This window comes from Dasypus novemcinctus, chromosome 18, assembly GCF_030445035.2.
Source record: "Dasypus novemcinctus isolate mDasNov1 chromosome 18, mDasNov1.1.hap2, whole genome shotgun sequence".
NCBI classification, from domain to species: domain Eukaryota; kingdom Metazoa; phylum Chordata; class Mammalia; order Cingulata; family Dasypodidae; genus Dasypus; species Dasypus novemcinctus.
Genome location: NC_080690.1, coordinates 5,251,372 through 5,275,469, shown reverse-complemented (window position 1 = coordinate 5,275,469; position 24,098 = coordinate 5,251,372). Strand labels below are relative to the sequence as shown.

At 61.4% G+C, this 24,098-nt stretch overlaps 1 protein-coding gene across 1 annotated transcript in view; it reads left to right on the top strand.

Annotated features, from left to right (window-relative positions):
- Positions 1–17,714: 17,714 nt before the first annotated feature.
- Positions 17,715–24,098, top strand: part of OSGIN1 (oxidative stress induced growth inhibitor 1) — a 10,634-nt gene continuing 4,250 nt past the window's right edge. The window contains 4 exon segments of the mRNA XM_071209522.1: positions 17,715–18,385; positions 21,802–21,907; positions 23,702–23,778; positions 23,780–24,086. Of these exon segments, the coding sequence (XP_071065623.1) occupies positions 18,323–18,385; positions 21,802–21,907; positions 23,702–23,778; positions 23,780–24,086 (553 nt within the window). The 5' untranslated portion in view covers positions 17,715–18,322.

Here is a 24,098-nt window from a genome sequence, read left to right as displayed (position 1 = left end):
CATCTGCCCCCGGCCACTCCACGGGCAGGGGCTCCCGGCTGCAGCCCAGAACCCCAGTGTCCCATCGCAGGGGCCACTCACCTGCTGCTTGTGCCTGGGGTTCACCGTGGCCTATGTGCCCCTTTCAGCATGGCCCAGGGAGGTCGAGGCTGGCATGGCAGGATGGCAAGGGAGTTGCCAAGCTCGCCAGGCCCCTGAGGCGTCCCCAGGCTGGCCCGGGTAGGACTTTGTGATGCCATAACAGGCCGGCCTGGCCTCTTGTCCCCAGCTCCCCTGTAGTCACATCTGGGGGGTCCCCGGGGGGAGGGCCAGCTCCACTGCTGCCTGCTCTCCTCCCGGCCAATGCCCACAAACCCCCTCACACAGCCCGTTCACCACCAGGTAAGAGGACCGCCGTGGGGCGGGGGACAGAGTCGCCCCAGGGGAGCACCCGGGGCCTGGTGTGGGGGCCTGGAAGGGTCTAGAAGCAGACCCCAAGCCCAGAGAGGAGGAGGGGCTCCCCAGAGGTGGGGGCCAGGCCCCTGTCCCTCTGTCGCTGTTGGCAAGCCCGGAGCTGCCACTTCCTCACCGTGCGTTCTTGGGAAAGTGCCACGACCCCTGACCCTGTCTCCCCAGCAGTAAAATAGGGCTAGCAGGGGACCCCATGTTCTCTAACTCGCCAGCCGTTGTTGCTGGGCCCAGAACTGACCACCAGCTCACCAGTCTCTGCCAGGCCCAGCCGTCCTGCCTGACACCCGGCCCTCCCCAAGGTGCAGGCCAGGCCCCTCCGCCTTGCCCCCAAGAGGGGCAGGAGGGTGGCTGGGGGCCAGTGGGGCTCTCCCGGGCCTCTTTGCCCCCTCAGCCTGTGGTCTCTTCCTTGGCGCTAGGTCCCCCGGGCAGGCCTTGGACATCCTGGCCAGCCCCCAGCGCTCAGGCCTCTTCCTGTTTTCTGAAGCTTGGCCCCAGGGTTCCCCCGAGGCTTTCCAGTCCTTCCCCACAGCTGCAGGGTGCGGGTCTCCTTCCCTCGCCGCCCTGGTCACTGTGGGGCCCCGCCTCCATCCGGGGGCCTCGCCCGGGCCTGCGGTCCGGCAGGGTCAGGCCCACCCCCAGCCACGGCCATCGGTGCCAGCCACACACAGCCCACGGCGCCACCATGGGAACCTTTGGGGACCTTTACTGCCTGGCTGACCTCGGCACGGTCGGCGTGCCTCGATGTCCTCACCTGTAAAATGCCGATGATAGCAGCTCCCTGCTGGGCATGCTGGGACACCCGGCGGAGGAGACCGGGCCTGTGCAGAGCTCGGTTTGGGCATGGGAGGGGATGCTCCGGAAATGGTCCCCCCCTCCAGACTTCTCATCCCTGGTTGCTCAGCAGCCGGGCGCCGTGCACGGCCACGTCCTCCCCCTTCCTCCCTGGCTTCCCCTGGGGGGCAGCGCAGCCCTGGGCATGCGCGGATTCCCGGGGTCAGCTTGCCCCAGCTGGGGAGCTGGAAATCATGTCCCATGCCATCAGCGCTTCCCATTTTAACAGCCTCCAAGGGCATTGGCGGAGGGAAGGCAGGGCCGGCCAGGTAGAGGAGGGCCACACCCTTCGCCTCCTCCACGCCGCCCTTGGCAAACAGGTCCAGAACGTTCTGCCAGGAAGGTGGAGGAGCCCCGGCCGGGACAGGGCGGGAGCAGGTCCTCTCCCGCTCCACCAGCCCGCCCTTCCCTGCACCTCGTGCCTTGGTCTCCCCTCCATGCCCCACGCCTCTCCAAACCCCAGGAGTGATGGACGGGCTTGCAGCCCCACCTGGACTTGGAAGGAAAGCCTCTGAAACCGCCTTTCAGGCCCCGCGCAAAGCCCTGGATTAGCGGCAGCCCAGGCAAGTCACCACATCGGGCGAGGGCTTAGGACCACAGACCTGCTTGGGCAAATAGGCTGAGCCCAGGGTGCCGGCAGGGCCGCACGCCCTGCTAGGACAGGAGCGTCGGCCTCACGCAGCTTCTGGGGCCCAGGCATTCCTTGGCAGGTGGCTGCCCGGTCACCCAGGCTTGCGTCGTCTTTTCGGTTCCCTCTGAGGACATCGGTCATTGCCCTTCAGCCCAGTGGATGCGCCAGGCTCCCCGTGGGGGCCTTAACTTCAGCCCTTCTGCAAAACCCTTCTTCCTAGTAAGGCCAGCTTATCTGTGAGGACGCGTGTGTCTCCTTTTGGGGGCCGCCACCTGCTCTCCCTCACTCTCCAAGCCGCAACGGTGTCTGTCCCCTGACTCAGACACACGGTGTTCCGTCGTGACCATCCACTTGGATGATCAGCGGTCCGTGCTTACAGTTCAGTCTCTGCCCTCGCTCGAATGCACCCACATCCCAGAGTATTCCAGATGGGGGTGGCTTTGAGCAGAGCTACCCAACCCCTTCCTGTTCGGAATAAAACCCGAAGCTCCAGCTGTGGCTTCTGAGTCAAGGGTCTTGACTCCATCTTCCTCCCTCTCCATCACCACCCCTGGCTCCCACCCCACCTGCACCTCGCCCTTCTCCAGCTGCCCGTGGAGCCCCGGGGCCGGGGATTGAACCCGGGGCCTCAGAGGCAGGAGGCCAGCTCTCAACCGCTGAGCCACGAGGGCTCCCTGGAGTTGGCCCCCTTGCGTCTGTTTGCTCTTTGTTGGGTTTCTTGTTTCTCGTTTGGCTCCTTTGTTTTGCTCTTTGTTTTGCTGGTTGTTAGTTTTTTCTTTAGGAGGCACGGGGAAATGAACCCTGGTTCTCCCATGTGGGAGGCCCTCAGGTGCTCAAGCCACACCCGCTCCCACCATGGGGTCATTCTGTGACCTTGCATGGCCCCCTCCCTGCCCTGCCGAGCCCTTCTCAGGCCCCAGCACCCTCGGGCCAGCTCAGCCTCCGGAGTGTCCAGGCTGCCCGGTGCCCCAGCCTGCTTCTCCCTCCGCCCCTCGTATCTGCTCACGCAGCCTGCAAACCGCGGCCGAGCCCCGGCCACCTCCGGGATCGATTGGGCTCCCAGCCTGGACGTTTCCCCTCAGCCCAGCCCCGCGGCCCTGTGGCTCCAGCTCGGCTCTGCCAGCTCCCGTGGAAAACTTCCCCGACCCTCCCAGGCTGGCGTCGAGGGTCCCCCGTGTGTGCCCGCCACCAGTGCTTGCCGCGCTGCCCTGTGCACGCGCGTCCCCCCTCTTCTGGCGGGGTGCAGGTGGTCAGATGGCAAACGCCTTCGCAGATGGACTGGGTGTGAGTGGCGGGGCGCCCCACTGGACTCTGCAGGCTCAGCCCGAGCAGCTGGAAGGATGGAAGAGCACTTCTCCGGAGGCGGGGGGCTGGGCGCAGGGCAAGGGGGCGGCTGGGAGGCCCTGCCTCTGGGTCCCCCCTTCTCTGCCCCCTGTACCCTCCCTCGGCCACTCCCCACCCCCCCATAACCCACGGGAGGGGCCAGGAGTCAGGGCAGGCCCAGCCCCAGCCGGGAGCAGCGCGCAGGGGGACAGCAGGGGCCCCCCACCCTCGGACCCCCAGCCCCACGGCAGCAGGGGCAGGCGGGCCCACCAGGCTTCTGCCCAGGGCCTACAATGGGGGGCCTGGACAGCACCCAGAGGCCCAGGGACCTCAGCCACCTGCAGGCACTTGAATAGGCTGCGTGCGCAGGGGGGACGGCGAAGTGCCAGCACAGGCCTGGGGGCTGATTTCCAGGCCTCGCTCAGTCTTCTGGGCTCCCCTGTAATGGCATCTGCACCCACTAACTCTTCCGCAGAGCCGGGCACCATTCTCAGTGCTATGTGCCATTCTGGGGCCGGGGGTGGGCAGGGCGGGGGTGCTGTATTATCCCCATTTTCAGATGGGAGAATTGAGGCCGAAGGTGCCGGGAAGCAGCCCTGAGGGCGAGGCCCTAACCGCCCTGCCTCTCCCCTTCCTCCCCCAGAGTCCAGGATGCCCAGGCCCACTGCCGTCCTCAGACTCGCCAAGGCCTCCCAGCCCCCGGGCCCGGGCATGTGCCGTTCTCTCCGGGTCGCTCCCCCTGTGCTGGGCTCCCCATCTAGTCTTCGCTGCTTTAGAGAGGCTTCTCAGACCACCCCAACTTCCCCCCAAATCTAGTCCTCTTCTTGCTCTGCTGATGACGCCCCCATTCCTGCAGAGCCCAGGGCCCAGCCTCACGGGGCTCAGAGCTGTACAGAGAGGGTTGCGAACGGGTCTGGGGGAAAGCAGTGGAAATTCCCCGGCAGGCCGGGCCTCTGGCCTCCGGGGAGACAGAAGTCCAGCAGCGTCCCTCCGCCGGGGGCCGGCCCTTGTGCTGGGGGCTAAACTCTCGGCTCTGGGCCGGGTGACGGGAGCTGGCAGGTGCATCAGGCTGGCACTACCTTTGTAGATCTGGTCGGTGGGCCCTGGTTATTGTTCAAAATAACGCTAACATGCTTCCCCCCAAATCAAGTGACGTTCCCACTTGGATGGAGTTTTCACAAGCAAGCTCCCATGCGAGGGGTCAGGGGTTCCCACACTTGAGTGGGCACCAGAATCCCCCGGAGGGCTTGAGGACACAGAGCCGGGCCCCCATCCTCGAGTAGAGCAGGTGTGGGCGGGGCCCAAGAACTTGCAGTTCCAGCACGTTCCCGGGTGGGGCTGACGCTGCCAGCCTGGGGGCTTCCAGAACTCGCTGCTCGGGGCTCGCTGACCTGTCGACACCCGCTGGCAACGTCTCGTGTCCTGCTGGGTCATCACGCCGGCAAGCGCGCAGGGACGCCGGGTGGCCCTTTCCTGTTGGTCAAGGGAGTAGGTGAGGGCCAGAGTTTGCAGGGATTGGAAGGCCAGGGGGTGGCAGAGAGGGGACAAGGCGAGGAGCAGGAAACGGGGGGGCGTGGTCCAGCTCTCGGGAGCTCCCTCGAGAGAGGCCCAGCCTGGGACACAGCGACGGCCCCTGGATTTCCAGGGTGACGTGCCGAGAACAGGAGAAGAGGCCTCACCTGCCCAGGAGCTTGCAGACAAAGCCCACCTGCAGCCCAGGAAGGAAACGGGGAGTCGGAAGCGGAATCTTGGGAGAGAGGAGGTGACGACCTGGCACGAGCCAGCCCCAGCTGAGAGAGACTGGTGCTGAGGCAGAAGAATTGGGACCCAAGGGCCTGCCTCTCCAGGCAGGGGTCAGGCCGGCCCCCCGGGGTGCCCACCCACGCTCGGCCCCCCGCCCCAGGGGGACGCGCTCCACCCTGACCAGGCCACCCGCCGGGCAGAGAAGTCACAGCCCCCCCTCAGGCACTGCGGGCATCTCCGCGGGCGGCACACACCCACCCGCTCAGAGGAGAGCTAAGGAAGGCGGCTGCCTCGGGGCTTGGGAAATGCTCGGGTGAGATCTTAGGAAGCGAGGAGGCCCCTGCCGGGCGGGCGAGGGAGGGGTGAGCGCTCCAGGCGGAAGAGACAGTTCCTTCGGGACAGGAATGACATAAGTTCAGGGGACTGTTTGCTTTTTTTTTTTTTAAGATTTATTTATTTATTTCTCCCCCATCCCCCCGAGTTGTCTGTTCTCTGTGTCTATTTGCTGGGTCTTGTTTCTTTGTCCACTTCTGTTGTCAGCGGCACGGGAATCTGTGTTTCTCTTTGTTGCATCATCTTGCTGTGTCAGCTCTCCATGTATGCGGCGCCATTCCTGGGCAGGCTGCTCTTTCTTTTCACACTGGGCGGCTCTCCTCACGGGCGCACTCCTTGCGCGTGGGGCTCCCCCACGCGGGGGTCACCCTTGCGTGGCAAGGCACTCCTTGCGCGCATCAGCACTGCGCATGGCCAGCTCCACACGGGTCAAGGAGGCCCGGGGTTTGAACCGCGGACCTACCGTGTGGTAGGCGGGTGCCCTATCCACTGGGCCAAGTCTGTTTCCCAGACTGTGTGCTTTTAAAGTGGCAAGGACGTAAGGCTCAACGGGGGACAGAGCCAGAGGCACAGCTGGGGAGACGAGCAGGGACTTCCCCCCTCAAGGCGGGGGCAGCCATGAAAGCCTTTCAAGCGAGAGTGGCAAGGCCAGATTTGCATCTAGAAAGTTCTCTTGGCGGCGGGGAGAGGGGAGGCTGCTGCAGAAGTCCAGAGGTGGAAGGGGCACCGCTTGGAACCCCAGTAAACGCCAACGCCCGCCTTCCCCGTGACCCTACAATCCTGTGTTTAACCAAGCGAGATGAAAGCGAATGTCGACCCAAAACACTTACCAGGGAATGGTCCTAGCCAAAAGCAGGAAGCAGCCAAACCCTCCTCCCCAGGAAATGGAGAAACAGCCGTATGTGCTCCAGCCGTGGAAGGAAAACTGCTCAACCACGAGAAGGAGCCAGCTGTGAGCTCAGAGGCTAGCACGGACGAACCTCACACGTGGTGCTGGGCAGCAAGAGGCCGGATGGGAAAGCGCTCTGTGTGATTCCACTTACGCCAAGTTCAGTGACTAGCTATCAAGACGTAACTGGCCTACGGGGACACAATCCAGAATGGGGTTTGGCTGAGAGAGGGCACGAGGGAGGCTTCTCGGGGCTGGATGCGTCCCGGGTCCTGGTCTGGTTGGGTGGTCACACGGGCGTATGCAAATACTCAAAACAAACGGAAGTCCACCGAGCTTTTTAAAATGTGTGCACGTTGCTGTCCGTACATCATATCTCATTTTATAAAACAGTGATGACGATAACATGAGAGGTGACGGTGGCCCGGGTAAGAGATGGGGGAGAGAGGAAGCGCGTGGCAGGGAAAGGACTTCCAACCCCGCAGCTCTGGGGGCGCCTCCTGGGAGAGCAACGGGTTCCATCCAGGAGAAGCCCGGCAGGAAGGGGTCCCCACCTCTGGGGCTGCTCTGGGGGAGCGGGTGTCAGTGGCCCTGGTGAGGCAGATCCTGGAAACCCAGGGCCATGGGGACGGGAGGCGCTGGTCCAAGGGCAGCGCGAGCGAGGGCCGGCCACCCCCAAGTCTCCAGTCCCCGGTCTCGAAGGGAACGGTGCGTAGTACCTGGGTGTGGCATGAATGAATGAGTGAGTGAACAAATGTCAGGCGGTCAGGGCCAGACCCCTGGTCAGTTCTTCTGTCACTCTGGAAGTGACTGGCTGGCAGACTCCCACCCTGGTGGCCTCTCGGAGCTAACAAACGTGTGAAGGCCACGGCCCTGCACTGCATCCGATGCTCTGCTGTTGCCGGCTTGCAACTCTTCATAGTCGTCGAGTAAGGGGGCCCGCATTGTCATTTTGCGCCAGGCCCTGCAAATCAGGGGGCCTGTCCTGGTCCTGGTCTGGAGAAGGGGTGCTCTGAGCAGCATGGGGCAGGGGAGGACGCCAAGCCCAAACCTCAGCAGCCACGGGGGTACGTGGGGGCTCCCAGGCAGGCACACGGCCACGCAGTGGCAGGCAAGGGGAGATTCAGGCACAGATAGAAGGCTCAGGGGAGGGGACCCCCAGGCACCCAGAGTCTGCCAGGACTCTTCTCCCCAGCAGAGACACTGGCACGAGGGGCAAAGGGGCATTTGATCCTGGCTGGCCTTGGGCCCACGCCTGCCTGTGCAGGTGCAGGAGGAGGCTGGACTTGGGCTGGACTTGGGGAGCTGGGCCCAAGGCCCCGGCCAGAGACACAACCCTCTCTGCTCCCATGGCAGGAGAGCCACGCCACCAGTTCCGGAAGAAAGAGGGCGCTCACGGGGACCCCACACCTTGCAACCTTTACCCCACTGCCCCCGGCCACAGCACACACAAGCTCCTGGCACCTGGCCCTCCCAAGAGGAGCTCCTTCCACCTCTTCTAAGGAGATGGGAAGCGGCCTTGACCTTTATCCTCTATTGGGAAAACTGCCCTGACTCATGCTTGCCCTTACCGCAGGCCTGGCCTCCTCGTAGGGTCACCACCCTCTGCTCTCAGGAGAAAGTCCATATTCCTTCCAGGGCCACCAAGGCCTGCAGTCAGGCTCCTGGCAACTGCAGCAGCCTCCACTGATTCCCTCGCTCAAGCCACACACCTGCCTTTCCGATTCTCAAAAGACTTCGTCCAACCCCAGGGCCTTTGCACCTGCTGTCAGCTTCACCTGGAAGGTCTTTTCTAGCCTAATCAATTCTTACTCATCCTTCCTTTCCCGGCCTGGTTGTCTTTCTCAGGGAAGCTTTTCCAGACAACCCTAGACTGGTCATTTTGTCACAATTTATTTATTCACGTGCACATTTGCTCATCTCCTCCACTGCCCTGCTGGCCCGTCACCCCCTCGAGGGCAGGGTCCACGTGGGCCTTTTCCTCCGCCATTGTTTGCCTGGCATATGCATTCCTGCTGATTGAGTCAAGGAAGGGCCAAGGACCTTTGAGCCCTCTCTACTGAGGCGACTGTCCCAAGGGGCCAGCGGCGGGGACCCCACTTCACAGCACGTGCCTGTCGTGTGGCTGCAGATCACTTCCCTCGCCGACCGCAGCTTCGCTACCCAGGAAGGGAGGTGCAGGGCTCCCCGCGACAGCTCCTCCGTGCAGGGAGACGTCCACATGCTCCAAGGGCCCCAGAGTTCCCAGGGTGAGGAGGGCACAAGGAGGGCCCGCTGGCTGGGGAGACCAGGAGCACCCACCCTGATCAAATGCGGGTGGAGGCCGGGGGTCCCAAGGAGCCAGCCCCGGCCAGGTGAGGCCGTGGCATCGACACCTGGAGCGCCCCACTCTGGCATCGTCCCCGGTGGGGGTGGCTCGGCCAGTCAGTGGCACTCTCTCCGCCCCAGGGAGGCTCCCGCGCCCCCAACAGCAGTGCCTTCCGCAGGCCCTGCCCGGACCTGCCTGTGGGCACCCAGAAATCCAGAAGGGCGAGCCCCAGGTGGGGTCTAACGGAGAGAAGCCGCCCGTGGAGCCGGGCCTGCCGGGTCCTGCTGGGGGCAGCCGGGCAGCCGGACTTCCCAGCCAGCGCCCGGCACGGAGCTGGAGCACCCCCGCCCCCCTGCCTTGTCCTCTTTTCAAAGTGCACGAGGATCACCCGGTCCCTGGGGAGAAACTGATGATGAAGAGGGTGAGGAGGACGAGAAACCAGAAGCAACCTCGGGTTCAGTGGGGACTCACCTCGGGGTGGGGCCCCAGAGGGGCCTCGTCTCGTGGTTGGGGAAGGACTTGGGTGACATCAGAGTGAAACGGGCCGCAGGGGGCTGTGCCACCAAACACCCAGCCGGGCGCCCCGCGGCCTGGCCTGCTCGCCCCCGAATGTGGCTGGAGAGCACCTGCCCCTGAAGGCCCCTTGGGGATCACTTGCACCCAAGCGCCGGGCGCCAGCTGGTGTTGGATGACGATGCGGCAAATCCCAGCTTTCGCTCTCCGCGCCTGTACCCCCCACTTCCCGTCCTCCGGGCTGGCTCGCCCCACTTCCCCCTTCCCCCGCAGGCTGCCCTGTCATCTCGGCCCCAAGCCAGGGGGGGCGGGCACCATCCTTGTGCTTTGGAAGAGACTCACGAGGTCTGGCCTGAAGCCAGGGGGCTCCTGAGTCCAGAAGGGGGAAGTCGTGGGTTCCGGGAAAACACAACAGCCAGCACTGCTGGTCTCAGCGAGAGCAGGACTCCAGCCTCCGGAAGGCCAGGAGCAGCGCACACCAGCGCATTTCTCTCGGCTCCTGGCTGGCTCTCCCCGCCTCTCGGCGGTCGGCACAGGGCCCTGAGATCCGAGCATCACCTCCTTGCCGGGAGACCGCCCTCTCCCAGAGTGACGCCGGGTCCCCGGAGAGATCCACAGGCACCTCGGACTCGATGGGCACACGGCTCAGCGCTTGCTCCCCGTGCACCGTTCCCCCAGCCTCTTCCACTTCTCAGCCCCAGCGGACGGCCCCGTCATGCAGCCCGCGGCCCAGACGGGGAGACTGGCAGCACTGCTTCCAGCTCGCCCCTAGTGCCGGCCGGACCCAGCGCCGGCCAGTCGGGAGCGGACGGCGGGCATCCCCTCCCAGCTCCGCGCACCCGGGGGCAGCTGGAGTATTTACACCAGGGCGATGGGCAGGGGCCGCAGAGCGGGGCGTCTGCTGGGGGAGCCGGTGGCTCAGCACCGTCTCTCACGCCCCAGGCTTAGCCTCTCCCTGGGCTCCTTTGATGCCAGCTCTAAGGCAGGCCGCCGAGCCCCGCGTACTTTCCCCACCGCCACAGCCTGCTGCACGCCCACCAGGCCCTGCCATGCAAGGCCAGTCCCCGGGGGCCCCCCACTGCAGCCCCATCCGGCCTGGCCTCCTGCGGCTCCTTGTGCACCCCTCCCCCTCCCTCCAGTTCCTCAAACCCAGCCAGCCCGTTCCCACCCTGGGCGCTCGCTGGGAGGCTTTGCTCACCTTCCCTCCACTTCCAGTGCCGCCCCCACCCCAGCTCTCCAAATAACCAGCTCTCACCCCAGCTGAAGTGCCGCTTTCCAGAGCGGCTTTCTGACACCCACACAGCCCCCTTTCCCCACCTCCTGAAATTGCCCCCAAGGTTTGCGCTCTTCTCTTTTCCACTCTAACTCCCCGCGCCCAGGCCTGCCCTGCTTGCTGGCCCTTGGCTGGCTTGAAACCCGGTCTGAGCTCAGCGAGATGCTCAGAAAGCCCTGGACACAAGCCCAGCACCCAGTGGAAAGCTCCAGTTCCCGAAGCCACGTCCCTGGGCACGTGGAACCGGAGACAGTGCTAGAGAGGCTTCTGGGAACAGAATGCAGCACGGAAGGGCCCCCAGGCAGGGCAGCTGGAGGCGGCGAGAGGCTGTGAGGACAGGAGGTCAGGACGGGCCCGGGCTTATGGGCCAGGTGGGCCGGTCTGGGTGGGGCCCGAGGGCAGCGGGTGCCAGGGAAGGCTGTTCCACAAGGGAGCAGTTTAGGAGGAGGCTCTGGAGGCCGAAAAGGCCGGGCCTCCTGCCTCCTGCCTCCTGCCCCCCGTGGCCTCGGGCCCCAGCGCCCTAAAGCGCCGCCTGGGTGAGCCCCATGCTGGGCACGGGGCACCTCTGCAGGGAAGCCTGCAAAGAGCCCACGGGGCTGTTTGCCCGTCCAGTCCCTGGGGAAAGGCCTGGCTCGCAGGGCACTAAATCAGGTCACCCAGGCCCTGACCCCACCTGGCCCAGAAGGCAAGGCCTGGAGGGTTTGCGAGACCTGATAAGAAAGGCAAACAGCTTTGTTTAGCAGCTCCCAGGGCAGAAAAACAAAGGCAGGGAAGCCCCTGCTTCCTCCTGAGGCCAAGGTCACCAGGGAGCAAAGAGCCAGGAGGCCCAGGTCACTTCAGCCCCCGCCGAGGCAATGAACTTGGACTAGAATGGTCTACACACCTGTTAGGAGGAACTGGAAGTTTAAAATTGTTGAGAGGCTGCTCAGATGGCCCCCGGCCCCTTGGAGGCCACAGGCTGCCCAGCACAATCCGAAACTGAACCCCACCCCACCCCCCCGCAGCGTCCTGCAGGACCCGTGGACGCGTCTTTAGGGCACAGCCAAGCAGTGAGAGGGAATGGCAGGGACCAGCATGTGGGCCCCAGTTTTCCAAGGGCCCGGGAAGTGCTGAACTGCCCCCAAGTCTGAAGCGCACCCTGGCACGATCCTAGCACCCACCGGCGGGTGATGAGCCTGCGGGGGAGAGGAGGCGGGCGCCCCAAGGTTCTGGGGGGAGCAGGGCAGGTGGCTGTGCTCGTTCTCTGTCTGGGGAAGGTGCAGATGGGGTGCTGGGTGATTGGAGGGAGGGGTGGAGTTCGTGGGCTCTCCTGGGGCAGAGCTTCTCAGTCTCCAGCCAGCACCGGAGTCTCCTGGAAGGCTGGTGAAACGGGCACTGCTGGGCCCACCCCAGAGTCTCCAAACAGGGGACACTGCAACCCTGACTCTGCATTTCTACTGAGTTTCCAGGTGCTGCTGATGCACCCCACTTCAGGAATTAGTGCTATCTGGGGGGAACGCAGGCTGGGGCAGGAAAATAGGTAGGAGCTGAGCTACACAAGTGACTGTCCAGAGAGGCCATTGTCTAGATGGGGTACAGGTGCCTGCCATTTACTAAGACCCACGAGTGCCAGGCAACGAGTTACCCGGTGGGGCCAGTATTATTATCCTCATCTTATAGATGAGGAGGCTGAGGCCTGTGAAATAAGCTCCCAAGGACACACAGCTGTGAAGTTCCAGAGCCGAGATGCAAACTGGGGCCTCTGGCTGCACAGGCAGGGCTCTCTTCACTCACCCCTCTGCCAGGAACAGAGTCTAGGTCACTGGGGAAGGGTCTCTAATGGGGTGCCACAGGGCTCTGTCTTCACCCTCAGCCAATACAAAATCAGTGATTTCAGTATAAGGAAGACAGGCAATTCATGTGTGCGTCTGTGACATAAAACCGAGAGGGAACAATTAATGCTCACAAAAAATGTTTCTGGAGTCCGTCAGAAAGCAACAAGACTCATTCATCCATTCCACGAACGTTTATTGAGCCCAGGCCTCAGGCAGGGCATCTATGATACATCAATGGTGAAATCAAATGGACGAAAGAGCATCATCTCAATGAATTTTTACCTATGATTGTTACTATTATTTATGCATAAAGATGACGGAAATTGGAATTTGAAAAATCCATCCGTGATGGTTGGAAGTTTCTGTGAATCCTGAGAAGATCGTGTTCTTGGAGCTAATCCGTTCCTGTGGGTGGGAACCCTTAGACTGGATTAAATTCAGTCAAGGAACCTTTGATTAGATCACTTTAGGGCCTTTGATTGGACTCCTTCAGTGAGGAGGGTCTTGGGTCCCTTCCTGGAGTCTTGTATCAATGGAGAACGGAAAGCAGAAACACAGAGAGGAAGAAATCTGCCAGTTTTACCCTGCCAGGGGACTCCAGGGTCACCTACAGCCACAGGAAGACAGAGACGCCCCGACAGGCCGAGTGGGAGGCCAGAAGCTGGAGTCAGCAGGACAGCCTGACGCTGAAGCTACGAGACCTGGGAGAGATGAGCCATACACCTGCTCACCCACAGCTGAGCCCTGGGAGGAAGCGAGCTGGAGGAGGAGGAGGCAGAGACCAGCTGCTGTTTAGCTCGCCACGTGGCGGGAGTCCCGCATCGCCAGCGGCCGGCCTTTGGTGAGACAGCATCGCTGATGGGGCCTTGACCTGGACATTTTCACAGCCTCAGAACCATAAGATCTTACCCTAATAAATTCCCATTATAAAGCCACCCCATTTCTGGTACTTTGCGTTGGCAGCCTTTAGCAAACCAAAACACCATGCTAAATCCCTTGGTCCCAACAGTCAGTCTAGCTTCTTCTTCCTCCTTATTCCTTTCCTACCATCGGACACAGCGTCAACACAGCATTGTAAACTGCCTCTCTCATTTATTCCATAAAGACTTTCCACCTTGCCTCCTGGTTCTATAACGGCCATTTCTAAAGGCTGGACAATATGCCTTGGCAGGTAAGTACCATAGCCTAGGGAACTTTTCTCAGTACTCGGACGTGGAACTTACTGCCAGCTTTTTGCTCTGAGTGTTAACACTGAGATAGATGTCTCCCTTGCTTGTCTTACAAAATGTGGTAACATACGTAAAATAATTTCCCGTTTTAACTACGAAGTGTTCACTTCCGTGGTATTACCTTCACGATGATGTGCTGCCACCAGTACCATCCATTTCCAAGACTTTTTTCATGACCCAAAGACACACACTACCTATTCAGCTCTAACTCCCCAGTCCCCGCCCCCAACCCCTGATAACGCGTATCTACTTTGTCTCTATGAATTTGCTTATTTTAGATATTTTCTATAAGTAAAATCATGCCATATTTTTCCTTTGGTATCTGAGTTATTTCACACAACACGATGTCGTCGAGGATCCTGCCTGTTGGAGCGTGTACCAGAACTTCCTTCCTTTTCATGGCTCAGGAATATTCTGTTGTAGGATACACCACCTTGTGTTCACCCACTCATCTGTTGATGGACATTTGGGTTGTTTCCACCTTTTGGAAATTGTGAATAGTGCAGCAAATTTCTATTGGCGTCCCTGTTTTTGATTTTTGGGGGGTATATACCTAGGAGTGGAATTGTTGGGTCATATGGTAATTCTATGTTTAACTTTCTGAGAAACTTCCAAACTGTTTTGCACAGGGGCCGCGCTGTTCTACATTCCCACCGATACTGTAAAAGTGTTCCAATTTCTCCACATCCTCTCCAGCATTTTCTATTCTCTGTGTTTTAAAATTATTATTATTATAGCCACCCCAGGGATGTGAAGCGGTATCTCACTGCAGTTTCGGTTTGCATTTCCCTAATGGCTAATGATGCGCATCTTTTCATGTGCTCATTGGCTGTCTGTATATCTTCTTTGAAGAACTGTCTGTTCAAGTCCTTTACCCATTTTTAAAATTGGGTTGTTCATCTCTCCTTGCCTATTGGAGCCATTTCTTGTCTGGGGATTTTCCCCCTTAGGATTGGAATTCTGGGCTCCAAGAGCACGATCATGATTATGAAGGGTAAGATGAAATGCTGCGGGGGCAAACGCCACGTCCAAGGTCAAATCATGAGGCCCAGGTCAGGGGGAATCAGCGCATCCTGCAAGTACCAAGGTGGCATTGAGGCGCTCTTGCAGCCCGGCAGGCCAGTGGTTGCTCTGGCTTCTCTTGAAAGCCCTCCGGGGCTGCCAGCTGGCCCTTCTGGAGTCGTGCTTTCCTTTTATAGCCGGTGATGGTTCCTGCACCCGCAGAAGGAATGCAGTTTACAGGGAGGTGGGCTGCCAGGGCTGGGAGGGTCACGTCTAACGTGTGCAGCACCAGCGTGGGCCAGGTGGCCTCTGGGCTGGACTCAGCTTGTCCTTCTGCAACCTCGAGGGCACACTGGACATCTGGGCTGAAAAATCCTGGTGCCCGGGCCCTGTCCCAGACCAGGGATGCCAGCATCTCTGGGGGTAGGGCCTGGGCTTCGGTATGTTCTATAAAGCTCCCCAGATAATTTCCTTGTCCAGCCAGGAATAGATGTGTCATCACCCCCAGTTTCACAGACAAGAAAATGGAAGCTCAGAGAGGTTAAGTAACTTGCCCAAAGTTTGACTCCAAAGTGGAAGGCTTTTCCAGGCCTGGGCTGCCCCCCTGGCCACCCTGCTCCTGGGGCAGACACAGTCACTCTCCTGCCGAAACGCTCCCCGCAGTTCCTTAGGAAAAGGGGGACCAAGCAGGGCACGTGGGTGCCGCAAGGGGCTGGGCCCTGTGTCGACAGTCTTTGGGGCCCCCTCCATGTGTCGCTCCGCCTCCCCCCTTCTGGCGTTGCTCACCTCGCCAGGGTCCCCCATGTGGGGGGCCGGGGCCCAGGCCTTCCCCTGCACGGCCCCCCTCCCCAGCTTCGACACCCTCGCCCACCCGCACCCCTGGGTGCCTCCTCCTGCCTGGGCCACCCCCTTCATTTCTGGGTGGCCTTGGGCAATCCCCTGGCCTCTCTGAACCCCAGTTTCTTCATCTGTAAACAAAAGTTGTTTGGGGAAATATTTGCTCGCCCCTCCGGGTTGCTGGGAGAATCGATGCGATAATGTGGATGACAGGTCTAGGTCAACAGCGAGGCTCTGGACAAACACGCGTTGTCACACCACGCGCTGGAAACAGCCGCGGCGCCTCCCGCCAGCGCCGGGCAGAATTGGGTTGCAGCCCCAGCTCTGCCGCGCACGGGGACGTGGGCTGTGCCTCCCATTTCGGGGGCCTGCGTTTCCTCGCCTGTAGAACGGGGAAGGTGACAGCACCGCGCAGTCCTCCTGGGGTGGGTGCGAGGGCTCGTGCCTGGCCCCCCCGTAACACACCGCAGAGCGGGGAGCCTTCCCGGAGACGTTTGGCCGTCGGGTGCTGGCGTGGCAGCCCCGGCTTGGAGGCCTGGCCCTGCCTCTTCACACTGTGTGATCTCAGGCCCAAGATGAACCTCTCTGAGCCTCGGCCATGTGGAAAGCGCCCTCTGCTCGGTGCCTGGAGGTGCCCAGCATAGGACAGCAGTGTGGGAGCCGCTGGTTGAGGGAAAGAGGGCAAGGAAGAGAGGGGAGAAGGGACGCAGAGGGGACAGGCCCAGACATTTGAGTGGTCCAGAGCTTCCTGAGGGACAGTGGCCACCCCAGGTCTTGAGCACCTTGCAGGGGCTGGTGGCCGGGGGCCGGGGAGGCACCTGCATCCTCCGGTGGCATTGATTTGCTCTTGTCGTGCTGCAAGCTCCACATGGGCAGCATCCGGGCACAGATGGGGAAACTGAGGCTCACACTGCCCAGCCGCTTGCAATGCTCCAAGAGTGACCGGCCGTCCTGGTCGAGGGCCTCCTGGGAGGCAGCGGGATGTCCCGGGCTAAACCTGGGGACACCCCTGTTTGGGTCAGCAGCAGGCGCCAACGTCCAGAGCGGCAGGTCCCATAGAAACACCACGCGAGCCACGTGTGAAACTTTAAATTTTCTAATAGCCACGGCAAATAAGTAAAAAGGAACGGGCAAAATTCATTTTAATAAGGTACGTTATCTAACCCAATGTGTCCAAAATATTTTCACTATTTTCATTTCAATATGTAACCTATATAAAAATTATTAATGAAATAGTTTATACCTTCTTTTATTCATACTCATTACAATCTAATGTGTATTTTACATTCATGGCTAAGGTTATTGGAGAGAATACAGGATGCCCAGGAAATTTTGAATTTCAGGTAAACAATAATTTTTTTTTCATTTAAGTATGTCCTAAATATTGCACAAGACATACTAAGATTGTATCATTGTTTATCTGAAATTCAATTTTACCAGAGAATCCCGCAATTTTTTATTTGCACGGTTTGAGTCAAGCTTCCAAAATCAACTAAAAAAATTCCGTTTCTGATAATTGTGTGGTCGATAAATACGGTGGCAGGGAGGAAAGTCCACGCCTCAAAACAATTGTCTGGATCAGCAACTTTACCAACTCTGGGAAAGGGGGCAGGGCTGGTGGGGGCAGGTCGGGGAGACGGGGGTCCCAGAGGCCGGCCCCCGACTCGGCTCCCCTGCAGCCGCTCGTTCCTAGGTGCCCGAGCTCACCTGCACTCTCAGGGCGAGGGCCTCGGACCCTGGGTGTGTGTGTCTCCCTGCCTCAGTTTACACATCTGAAAACCCCTGGTGGTGGAGGAGCAGGCGCCCCGGATGGGGAAGTGGAGAAGGGGAGGTCGCTGGTGGGCAAAGAAGCAGCGGGAACAAGGGTACAAGGGCCGGCGGTGGGAACAAGGGGTACGCCTGCAGAAGCTGCGCCCCCGGGCGGATCCCTGACTGGGCGCTGGGGGGCGTATGTGTGCACATTTGGAGTGTCAGCTCGTGCTGCTGGCTAGGAGCGGAGGCCAGCACCCCACTGGGGGGCCAGGGGCGGGGAGCTGAGCCTGCAGCAGTGGGCTTCCCGCGGCCCCTCTGCCGTGCGTCATCCCAGCGGGCCGCAGCCACCAGTGACCCAGGAGGGATGAGGGCACCCATGTGGTGGGGGTAAACTGAGTCTCTGGTGGCCGGGAAGGGGCCGGTGCCAGAAAAGAAGAATAAACTGGGGGAGCAGGCGTTGCATTTTGGGGCTGGCAGTGGAGAACGGCCTCATTTAACGCCACTCCAGCCCAGGCGGGAGAGGCTGAGTTAGCCCCATTTCTCAGAGGTGCAAACTGAGGCTCAGCGAGGCAGGTGAGGGCGGCCGGTCAGAGGCAGAGGGGGTTCCCAGCTGGGATTTTACTGGGTGGGTGGGTGGGGAAGTGAGGGGCCAGGGGCCTGGGCTGCCCTGGAAGAGCCAGCTCCCGCTTGGGGGCCAGAGCCACCTCCCCCTCTGGAGGGGGGGAAGGCCACGTGGGCTCCCTCCTGGGCCGGGGACGGGCCAAGCACGCGGGGGGGGCGGGGGGCAGCGCCCTGGGGGCACCCCTTACCCCAGCCCCCCCCTGCCCCCCGCGGCACTGGTGGGGCCCTTTAACGCACCCCGGCAGGGGGAGCCGGGCCCTTCCCCGATTCTGCTGACTCACGCTTATGAAAGGGCGCTCGCCCCGCCCCGCCTCCAGCCGTGAAATAGCCCGCGGTTGCCGCCTCGCCTCCCGCAGTCTTGGGGATCCCCACCGGGCAGACTGCGTCCCCCCCACCCGGCCCTCCACGCCCCGACCCGGCCAGCCTCCGCTCCCTCCATCCTCGGCCCGCAGGTGAGTGGCCCGGGCAAGGCGGGGGCTGGCCCCGGGGGTCCGCGGGGCCCTGGAGCTGGGCAGGTGAGGGGGGGGGGTCCCGACGCAGCCACCCTGGGCCCTCGGGGGGCCCACCTGCACCCTGTCCGGCCTTTCCCCGGCCCCCAGCGCCCCCAGCCCCGCAGCCGCCCGCGGCCAGCCGGCCTGGCCACGTGACCTGCTCTGGGCAGGAAGGAGGCGTGTCCGCCCCCGTCATGCTGCCAGCTCCGGGGCCACTAGGGTCTGCCACGGGACTGGAGGCGCCGCGGCCCCCCACCTCTGGTGCTGGGGAGGGCAGAGCCCATGGTGCAGCGGGCACAGCCCCCGCCGCCGGGGGTCCCAGGACTTGGCTTGGCATGCAAGGGTGTGAGTGTTGGGAAAGGGGGTCCCGGGGAGGCTGGGGGAGGTAGGCAGAGGGGGCGGGGCGCCGGGGGTGCCACAGCGCCTTCTGGTCCTGCCCAGGCCCCCCATAGCGCCGCCCCTGCTGTGCGAGCTTGTGCTGAGGGTCCAGGACCCCCCTACCGGCTACACAAGCGCCCCGCGACTGGGCTGGGTGTCCCGGCCAGACTGCACCTCCCTCCTCCTCTGGGACCTGGGCCTTTCCCTGGACCGTGGGGACAGGGAACCCCCCGGCGGGGCTGTGGTCAAGGTCAGATGAGCAAAGGGCCACCAGAAGCGCGGTGGCGAAGGCAGCCACCCCAGGACGTCCCAGTCCTAGGGACAGGGACGTCGGAGGCTCCAGTGAGGTCCGAAACATCCATGCAACGAACTCAGAGAAGCAGCACCTGACAGTCTGCGTCTTTCTTTTATGCTTATTTGAATAGTCACTTTAACTTTTCTCCAGTCAAATTTGCCATCTGCAGAGGAATAGAATTCAAATGTAAAAGTGACTGCAGGGTTCCAACTTCACAAAACTCACAAGTGTGAAGCAACGCAAAGCAGTGCGGGGGCTTGCTTGCGGAGTTGCGGCTGGGATGCTCCCCGGGGTCTCGAGCGCTTTGAACGGCACGGGACCTTCTCGCTGCGCACACGGGAAGTGACCTCTCTGTCCGGCTCCAGGACGGTGACCTCATGTGTGCGGCATCCAGAAGTTTCCGTTCAAGTGCCCGCAGGTGCTGGGAGAGGGCGCTGCACCTTAGACCCAAAGCCCTGCTTGTAAATCTGCCTCTTCCTACAAAGGACACTGGGCGGCCAGGGTCCCTCTGCTGAAAGGGGCCCTGGCGAGCGCCCTCCCACTGGGGGTGGGGGTGGGGCAGAGGGCGAGGCCGGAGACAGTTCTCCCCTTGCTCTTGGGGACTTAGGAGGGGTCCAGACCACCTGCACGTGCTGTGGGCTCAGGTCACGGAATCGAATCCCGGCTCCATCATCCACCTGCCCCATGACCTTGGCATGGCTTTCCCTCCCTGAGCCTCAGTTTCCCCATCTGCAAGGTGGGCGGTTGCTGTGAGCTGAGGGAGACAATGAGCAGGAAGAAGTTAGCCACATGGGTGCCCTGCACCTCTTAATCCTGGCACAGTGGGGTCCAGGAGTGGGGGTCCTTTGGGCCAAGAGCGGTGCTGGGAGAAATGGGCAAAGGCGCTCTGGTAACCACAGCCTTACTCGCCAGGGCCACCAGGCAGACCCCTGCCCGGTCAAAGGGAGACCATCGGCTGCATGGCCCACCCCACCCCCCAGCCAGGGAGCCCCACCCACCACCAGTGCCAGAATGAGCGCGGGGAGCAGGCCTCCTGGGAGGGGAGCCGGCTGGAGCCAGCACGTGGCGGGGGGGGGGGGGGGGGGGGGGCGTGCAGCAAGGGCTTGGAGCAGGACTCGTGGCTTAGTCTCAAGTCCAGCTCAGCCCCTGTGAGCTGGGGCACACTCCCTGCGGACAGTGGCATGCTCTCTGGGCCTCAGTTTCCCCATCTGTAACATGGGAGTGCTTTACTCTTTATTTTCTATTTTTTATTTTTTTTTAAAGATTTATTTTTATTTATTTAATTCCCCTCCCCTCCCCCGGTTGTCTGTTTTCTGTGTCTTTTTGCTGCGTCTTGTTTCTTTGTCCGCTTCTGTTGTCGTCAGCGGCACGGGAAGTGTGGGCGGCGCCATTCCTCGGCAGGCTGCTCCCTCCTTCGCGCTGGGCGGCTCTCCTTATGGGTGCACTCCTTGCGCGTGGGGCTCCCCTACGCGGGGGACACCCCTGCGTGGCAGGGCACTCGTTGCGTGCATCAGCACTGCGCATGGGCCAGCTCCACACGGGTCGAGGAGGCCCGGGGCTTGAACCACGGGCCTCCCATGTGGTAGACGGACACCCTAACCACTGGGCCAAAGTCCGTTTCTCTGCTTTACTCTTTAAAAGGACTGAATGAGTTTGTGTGTAAAGGGCTTAGGGCATGCTTGGTGCATCACCAACTCCACAGAAGTGTGGAAGTGGTGGTGGAGGTGTCAGCAGTGGACAGAAGCGGACCCACTGTTGGCTGCAGGCCACCTTTCCTCTCTTGGGGAGGGAGGGGGGCCTCGGACACTGGGGACGCAGGGCCGAGCTGGACAGCTGCGGAGGATGCCCTGGGCCCCAGCTAAGAAAGGAAGGTTGTAACCAAGGACGTGAGGGAAGTGATGAGAGAGTCCGTGTCCCTGACGTGCCACGTCCCTGCCACGGGGCACTGGCACGTCCTTCACCCAGTAAGCCTTCCCCTCCTCGCTGCAGGAGCCCACCTGGGCCCCCTCAGCTTAGCGAGAGGGCCGAGTGCTATCACTTAGGTGCAGGCTCCTTGCAAACGGTACGGCACCCAGCAGCTCTTGCCCATCTGTCTGGGCGTCTGTCCCTTGGCCATCTGTGCATGACTGCTCTAACCCTAACCCCAAACACAGCAAAGCCTTGGCCCCAGTTTTCAGCGCTGGGCTCTCCAGGCCCCAGGTCACACATCTGTGAAATGGGCTGAGGCGGTGGCTCTTAGCCTCTAAGGGTCTGCATGAGGTGGTGAGAAAATAGACAGACGAAGTGCCCAGGCCACAGCAAGCACTGGCTGCACCCCCATCCCACCCCCATGCTGGGGGCTGCCCGGGACCCCCAAGGCTGTAGGCTGGAAGACAGCGGGTGTGGCCGGCGCCCGCTCTCAGCCAGGGCTGGGGCGAGTGGAGGCGGCTGGACGGCTTCCCAGGCAGTGGTCAGTGGACCCTCCAGCTCCCCCCGCACCTGCCTGGAGAGAAGTGCACTGGGAGCAGGGCTGTGGCCGGCAGGGGGCGCAGGCGCTCCAGGGACCCGCTGCAGCTCTCCCTCAGCCCCGTACTCCGGCCTCCAAGGTCCCCAGACCCACAGCTCCCCCCCACCCTGCCCCGAGCAGGCAGTGGGCTCTGGGCTCGTCCCAGGGGACAGGCCATGTGAACTTTATCTCAGGGTCTGCCTGACGACCCTCGGAAGTGGGGCTGATGATTATTCCCATTTTACAGACGAGGAAACTGAGGCCCAGAGAGGTCCAGGGGTCACCCCCGCTAGGATGCAGCTCGCCAGGCCCAGGCGATGACTCAAGCCCACCAGGCCATGATGTGCAGGCCGGCCCCCTGATGTGGGCTGGCGGGGCAGGCCTTGGGGAAGACGGGTCACGCGTGCCCGCTCTTTCCAGAGAGGAGCGCGGCCTCCCTGGACGCTGCGTGATTGGGGCGGGATGGACGATGCGGGAGGAGGGGAGGAGCGGGCTCTGGTTAGGGGGGTAGACCCCAAGGTCCAGAGGGGGCCACCCCTGGCCGGGAGCTGGCCGCGTGTTGCCACGCCTGACCCTGGTGGACCCTCTCTTCTCGCCCCCCAGGTGGGCTGCCGGCCCCCCAGCCCCCCGCCCACCGCAGCCATGAGTGCCTCGAGGAAGGACCACCTCAGCGCCCACGGCTCGGAGCCCCTGGCGGTGGTCATCATCGGTGAGTGTGCAGCCCGGGGCAGGAGTGGGGGCTGGCACTGAGCCCCGGGTGCCCCCCGGGCCGAGGTCGGGGACGGGGCCTCCGGGGTCTTTAACTCTCGCCGCTGGGCATTCAATGTGCACTCGTTTGCCAGGCGAGTTAGCAAACGGCATCCCTTGGAATCCTTCCAAGCGTCCACGAGGTGAGAGCAGACGTGTCTGCCCCGTGAGGGTGCGGGAGGCCAGGCCCTGAGCCTGCACGGCCCGGGGCAGCGGCTCAGCCACACGTGGCCACCGAGCACGGGAACCGTGGCAGGTCTGTGCAGACAGGTGCTGTGAGGGTGAGAGGCACACCAGAGTTCAAAAGACTCAATAGGAAAATCAGAACTAAAGGAACTGTTTAATAACTTGTATACTGATTTTATGTTGAAAGGATAATATTTTGGATGTGGTTGAAAATTTTATGATTAAAATTATTTCCCATTTCTAAGTACCTTTTCTAAAGCGGCTCCCAGGAAGTTTCCCGTGACCACGTGCCCCGTTACTTGTCTACTGGACAGCATTGCACGTGCCATCTGGCAGAGACTTCCTGCAAAGGAAGAAAGCTGTGGCCACTGCCGCCCCCATTTTACAGATGAGGAAACTGAGGCTCAGGAAGGGGAGCAGATGGAGCTAGCGAGCAGAGGGAGCCAGGGCCTCAACCTCGGGGTGCTCTCCTCCAAATCTCGCGTGCTCCCAGAATTCAGTCCCATTGGTCAAAACGTCGGCCCAGGGCTTACCTGAGCCCGGCACTGTGCTAGGTGCCCACGTGTGGGGACCCATGACGGTCAGACTGATCCCTGTCCTCGGGAACCGAGGACACGGGGGCACAGATGACCGCCCCCCAATACCCCGTGCAGGCATCAGGTTGAACCCCACGAAGCTGCTGTTTTTGTAGGTCAAGGAGAGCGGAACGTTAGCGCCTCCATGTGGTGGAGGCTAATAGCATTCTCGGTCGTGGGTCACACACTGCATAGCACAAGATAAGAAGAGGAGGAAAACCAGATAAGGACAGACTCCATGTCACCAGCCGGAGCTGGTGCACTGCCAGGGTGGGCGGGGTAGTAGTGTTCAGACTTGGAGGCACCCCCAGCCCTGCCCAGAACACAGCAATCTGTATCACAGTATTTGAGTCATCCGTCGGCATGCGGAGGGCAGAGCCAGTTCCTACTCATCTCCAAATCTCGGGCAAATTTCCGAGCATCCCCTCTATCTGGGTTTGAATCCTGACTCTTCCGCTGCAAGCGGTGTGACCTTGGACAAGTTACTTAACCTCTCTGTGCCCCAGTTTCCTCAAGTCTAAAAAGGCTAGAAAGAGTAGCATTTACCTTGTTAAAGTACTGGGAGAGCTCAGTGAGAGAACATATGCCCTTCAGGGCTTCATATGGGGCCTGGTGCCGCCCCATAGGCTACCGTGACATTATATTATTATTATTAAAATCACAAAGTTTGATACATAGTAAGCATGCAAAGAATGCTAGTGTTGTTACCATCACTGTGTTATCATCACTCTTATGTTGTGGATAGTATCATGATGATTAAAGGCCCCAAGTCCAGTGCCTGGCACGCGGTAACCTCAACAGCCGCCCGTTGCCTTTTCTGTGCAGGTGCACTGCACACAGGCTAGGGGCATGTAATAAATGTTTCACTTTTGTCCTAATGAAGAATGCATGAATGAACGAGTCCAATCAGGAGGAGCGCCCGCAGCGGCGGCCTCCTGACCCAGCGCGCTGCCCCGCTGCCCGGAGCCCGCGCTGAGCCTGCCCTCTCCCCCCAGGCAATGGCCCCTCGGGCATCTGCTTGTCCTACCTGCTCTCGGGCTACACCCCTTACGTGAGGCCGGGCGCCGTCCACACCGCACCCCCTGCTGCAGAGGAAACTCGCCGAGGCGCCAGGGGTCTCCATCCTGGACCAGGTGGGTCTGGCTGCGCGGGGGCAGAGCTGTGGGGAGGACACGCCCGCCCTCTGGAAAACACCCCAGCTGCCCTGGGAAAACAAAGGAAAGCGTACATTTAGTGGAAACAAGGCCAAACACACAACGTGGGCATCCACACAAATCGGCCGGGGAAATTGTGCAGGGGCTCAGGGACCCTCCTTTGAGACCCACCACTGCCACATCTGCCTGTCTCACCGCCCCCTAGAGCAGAGGTTCTCAGCCAGGGGTGGGGGTTCTA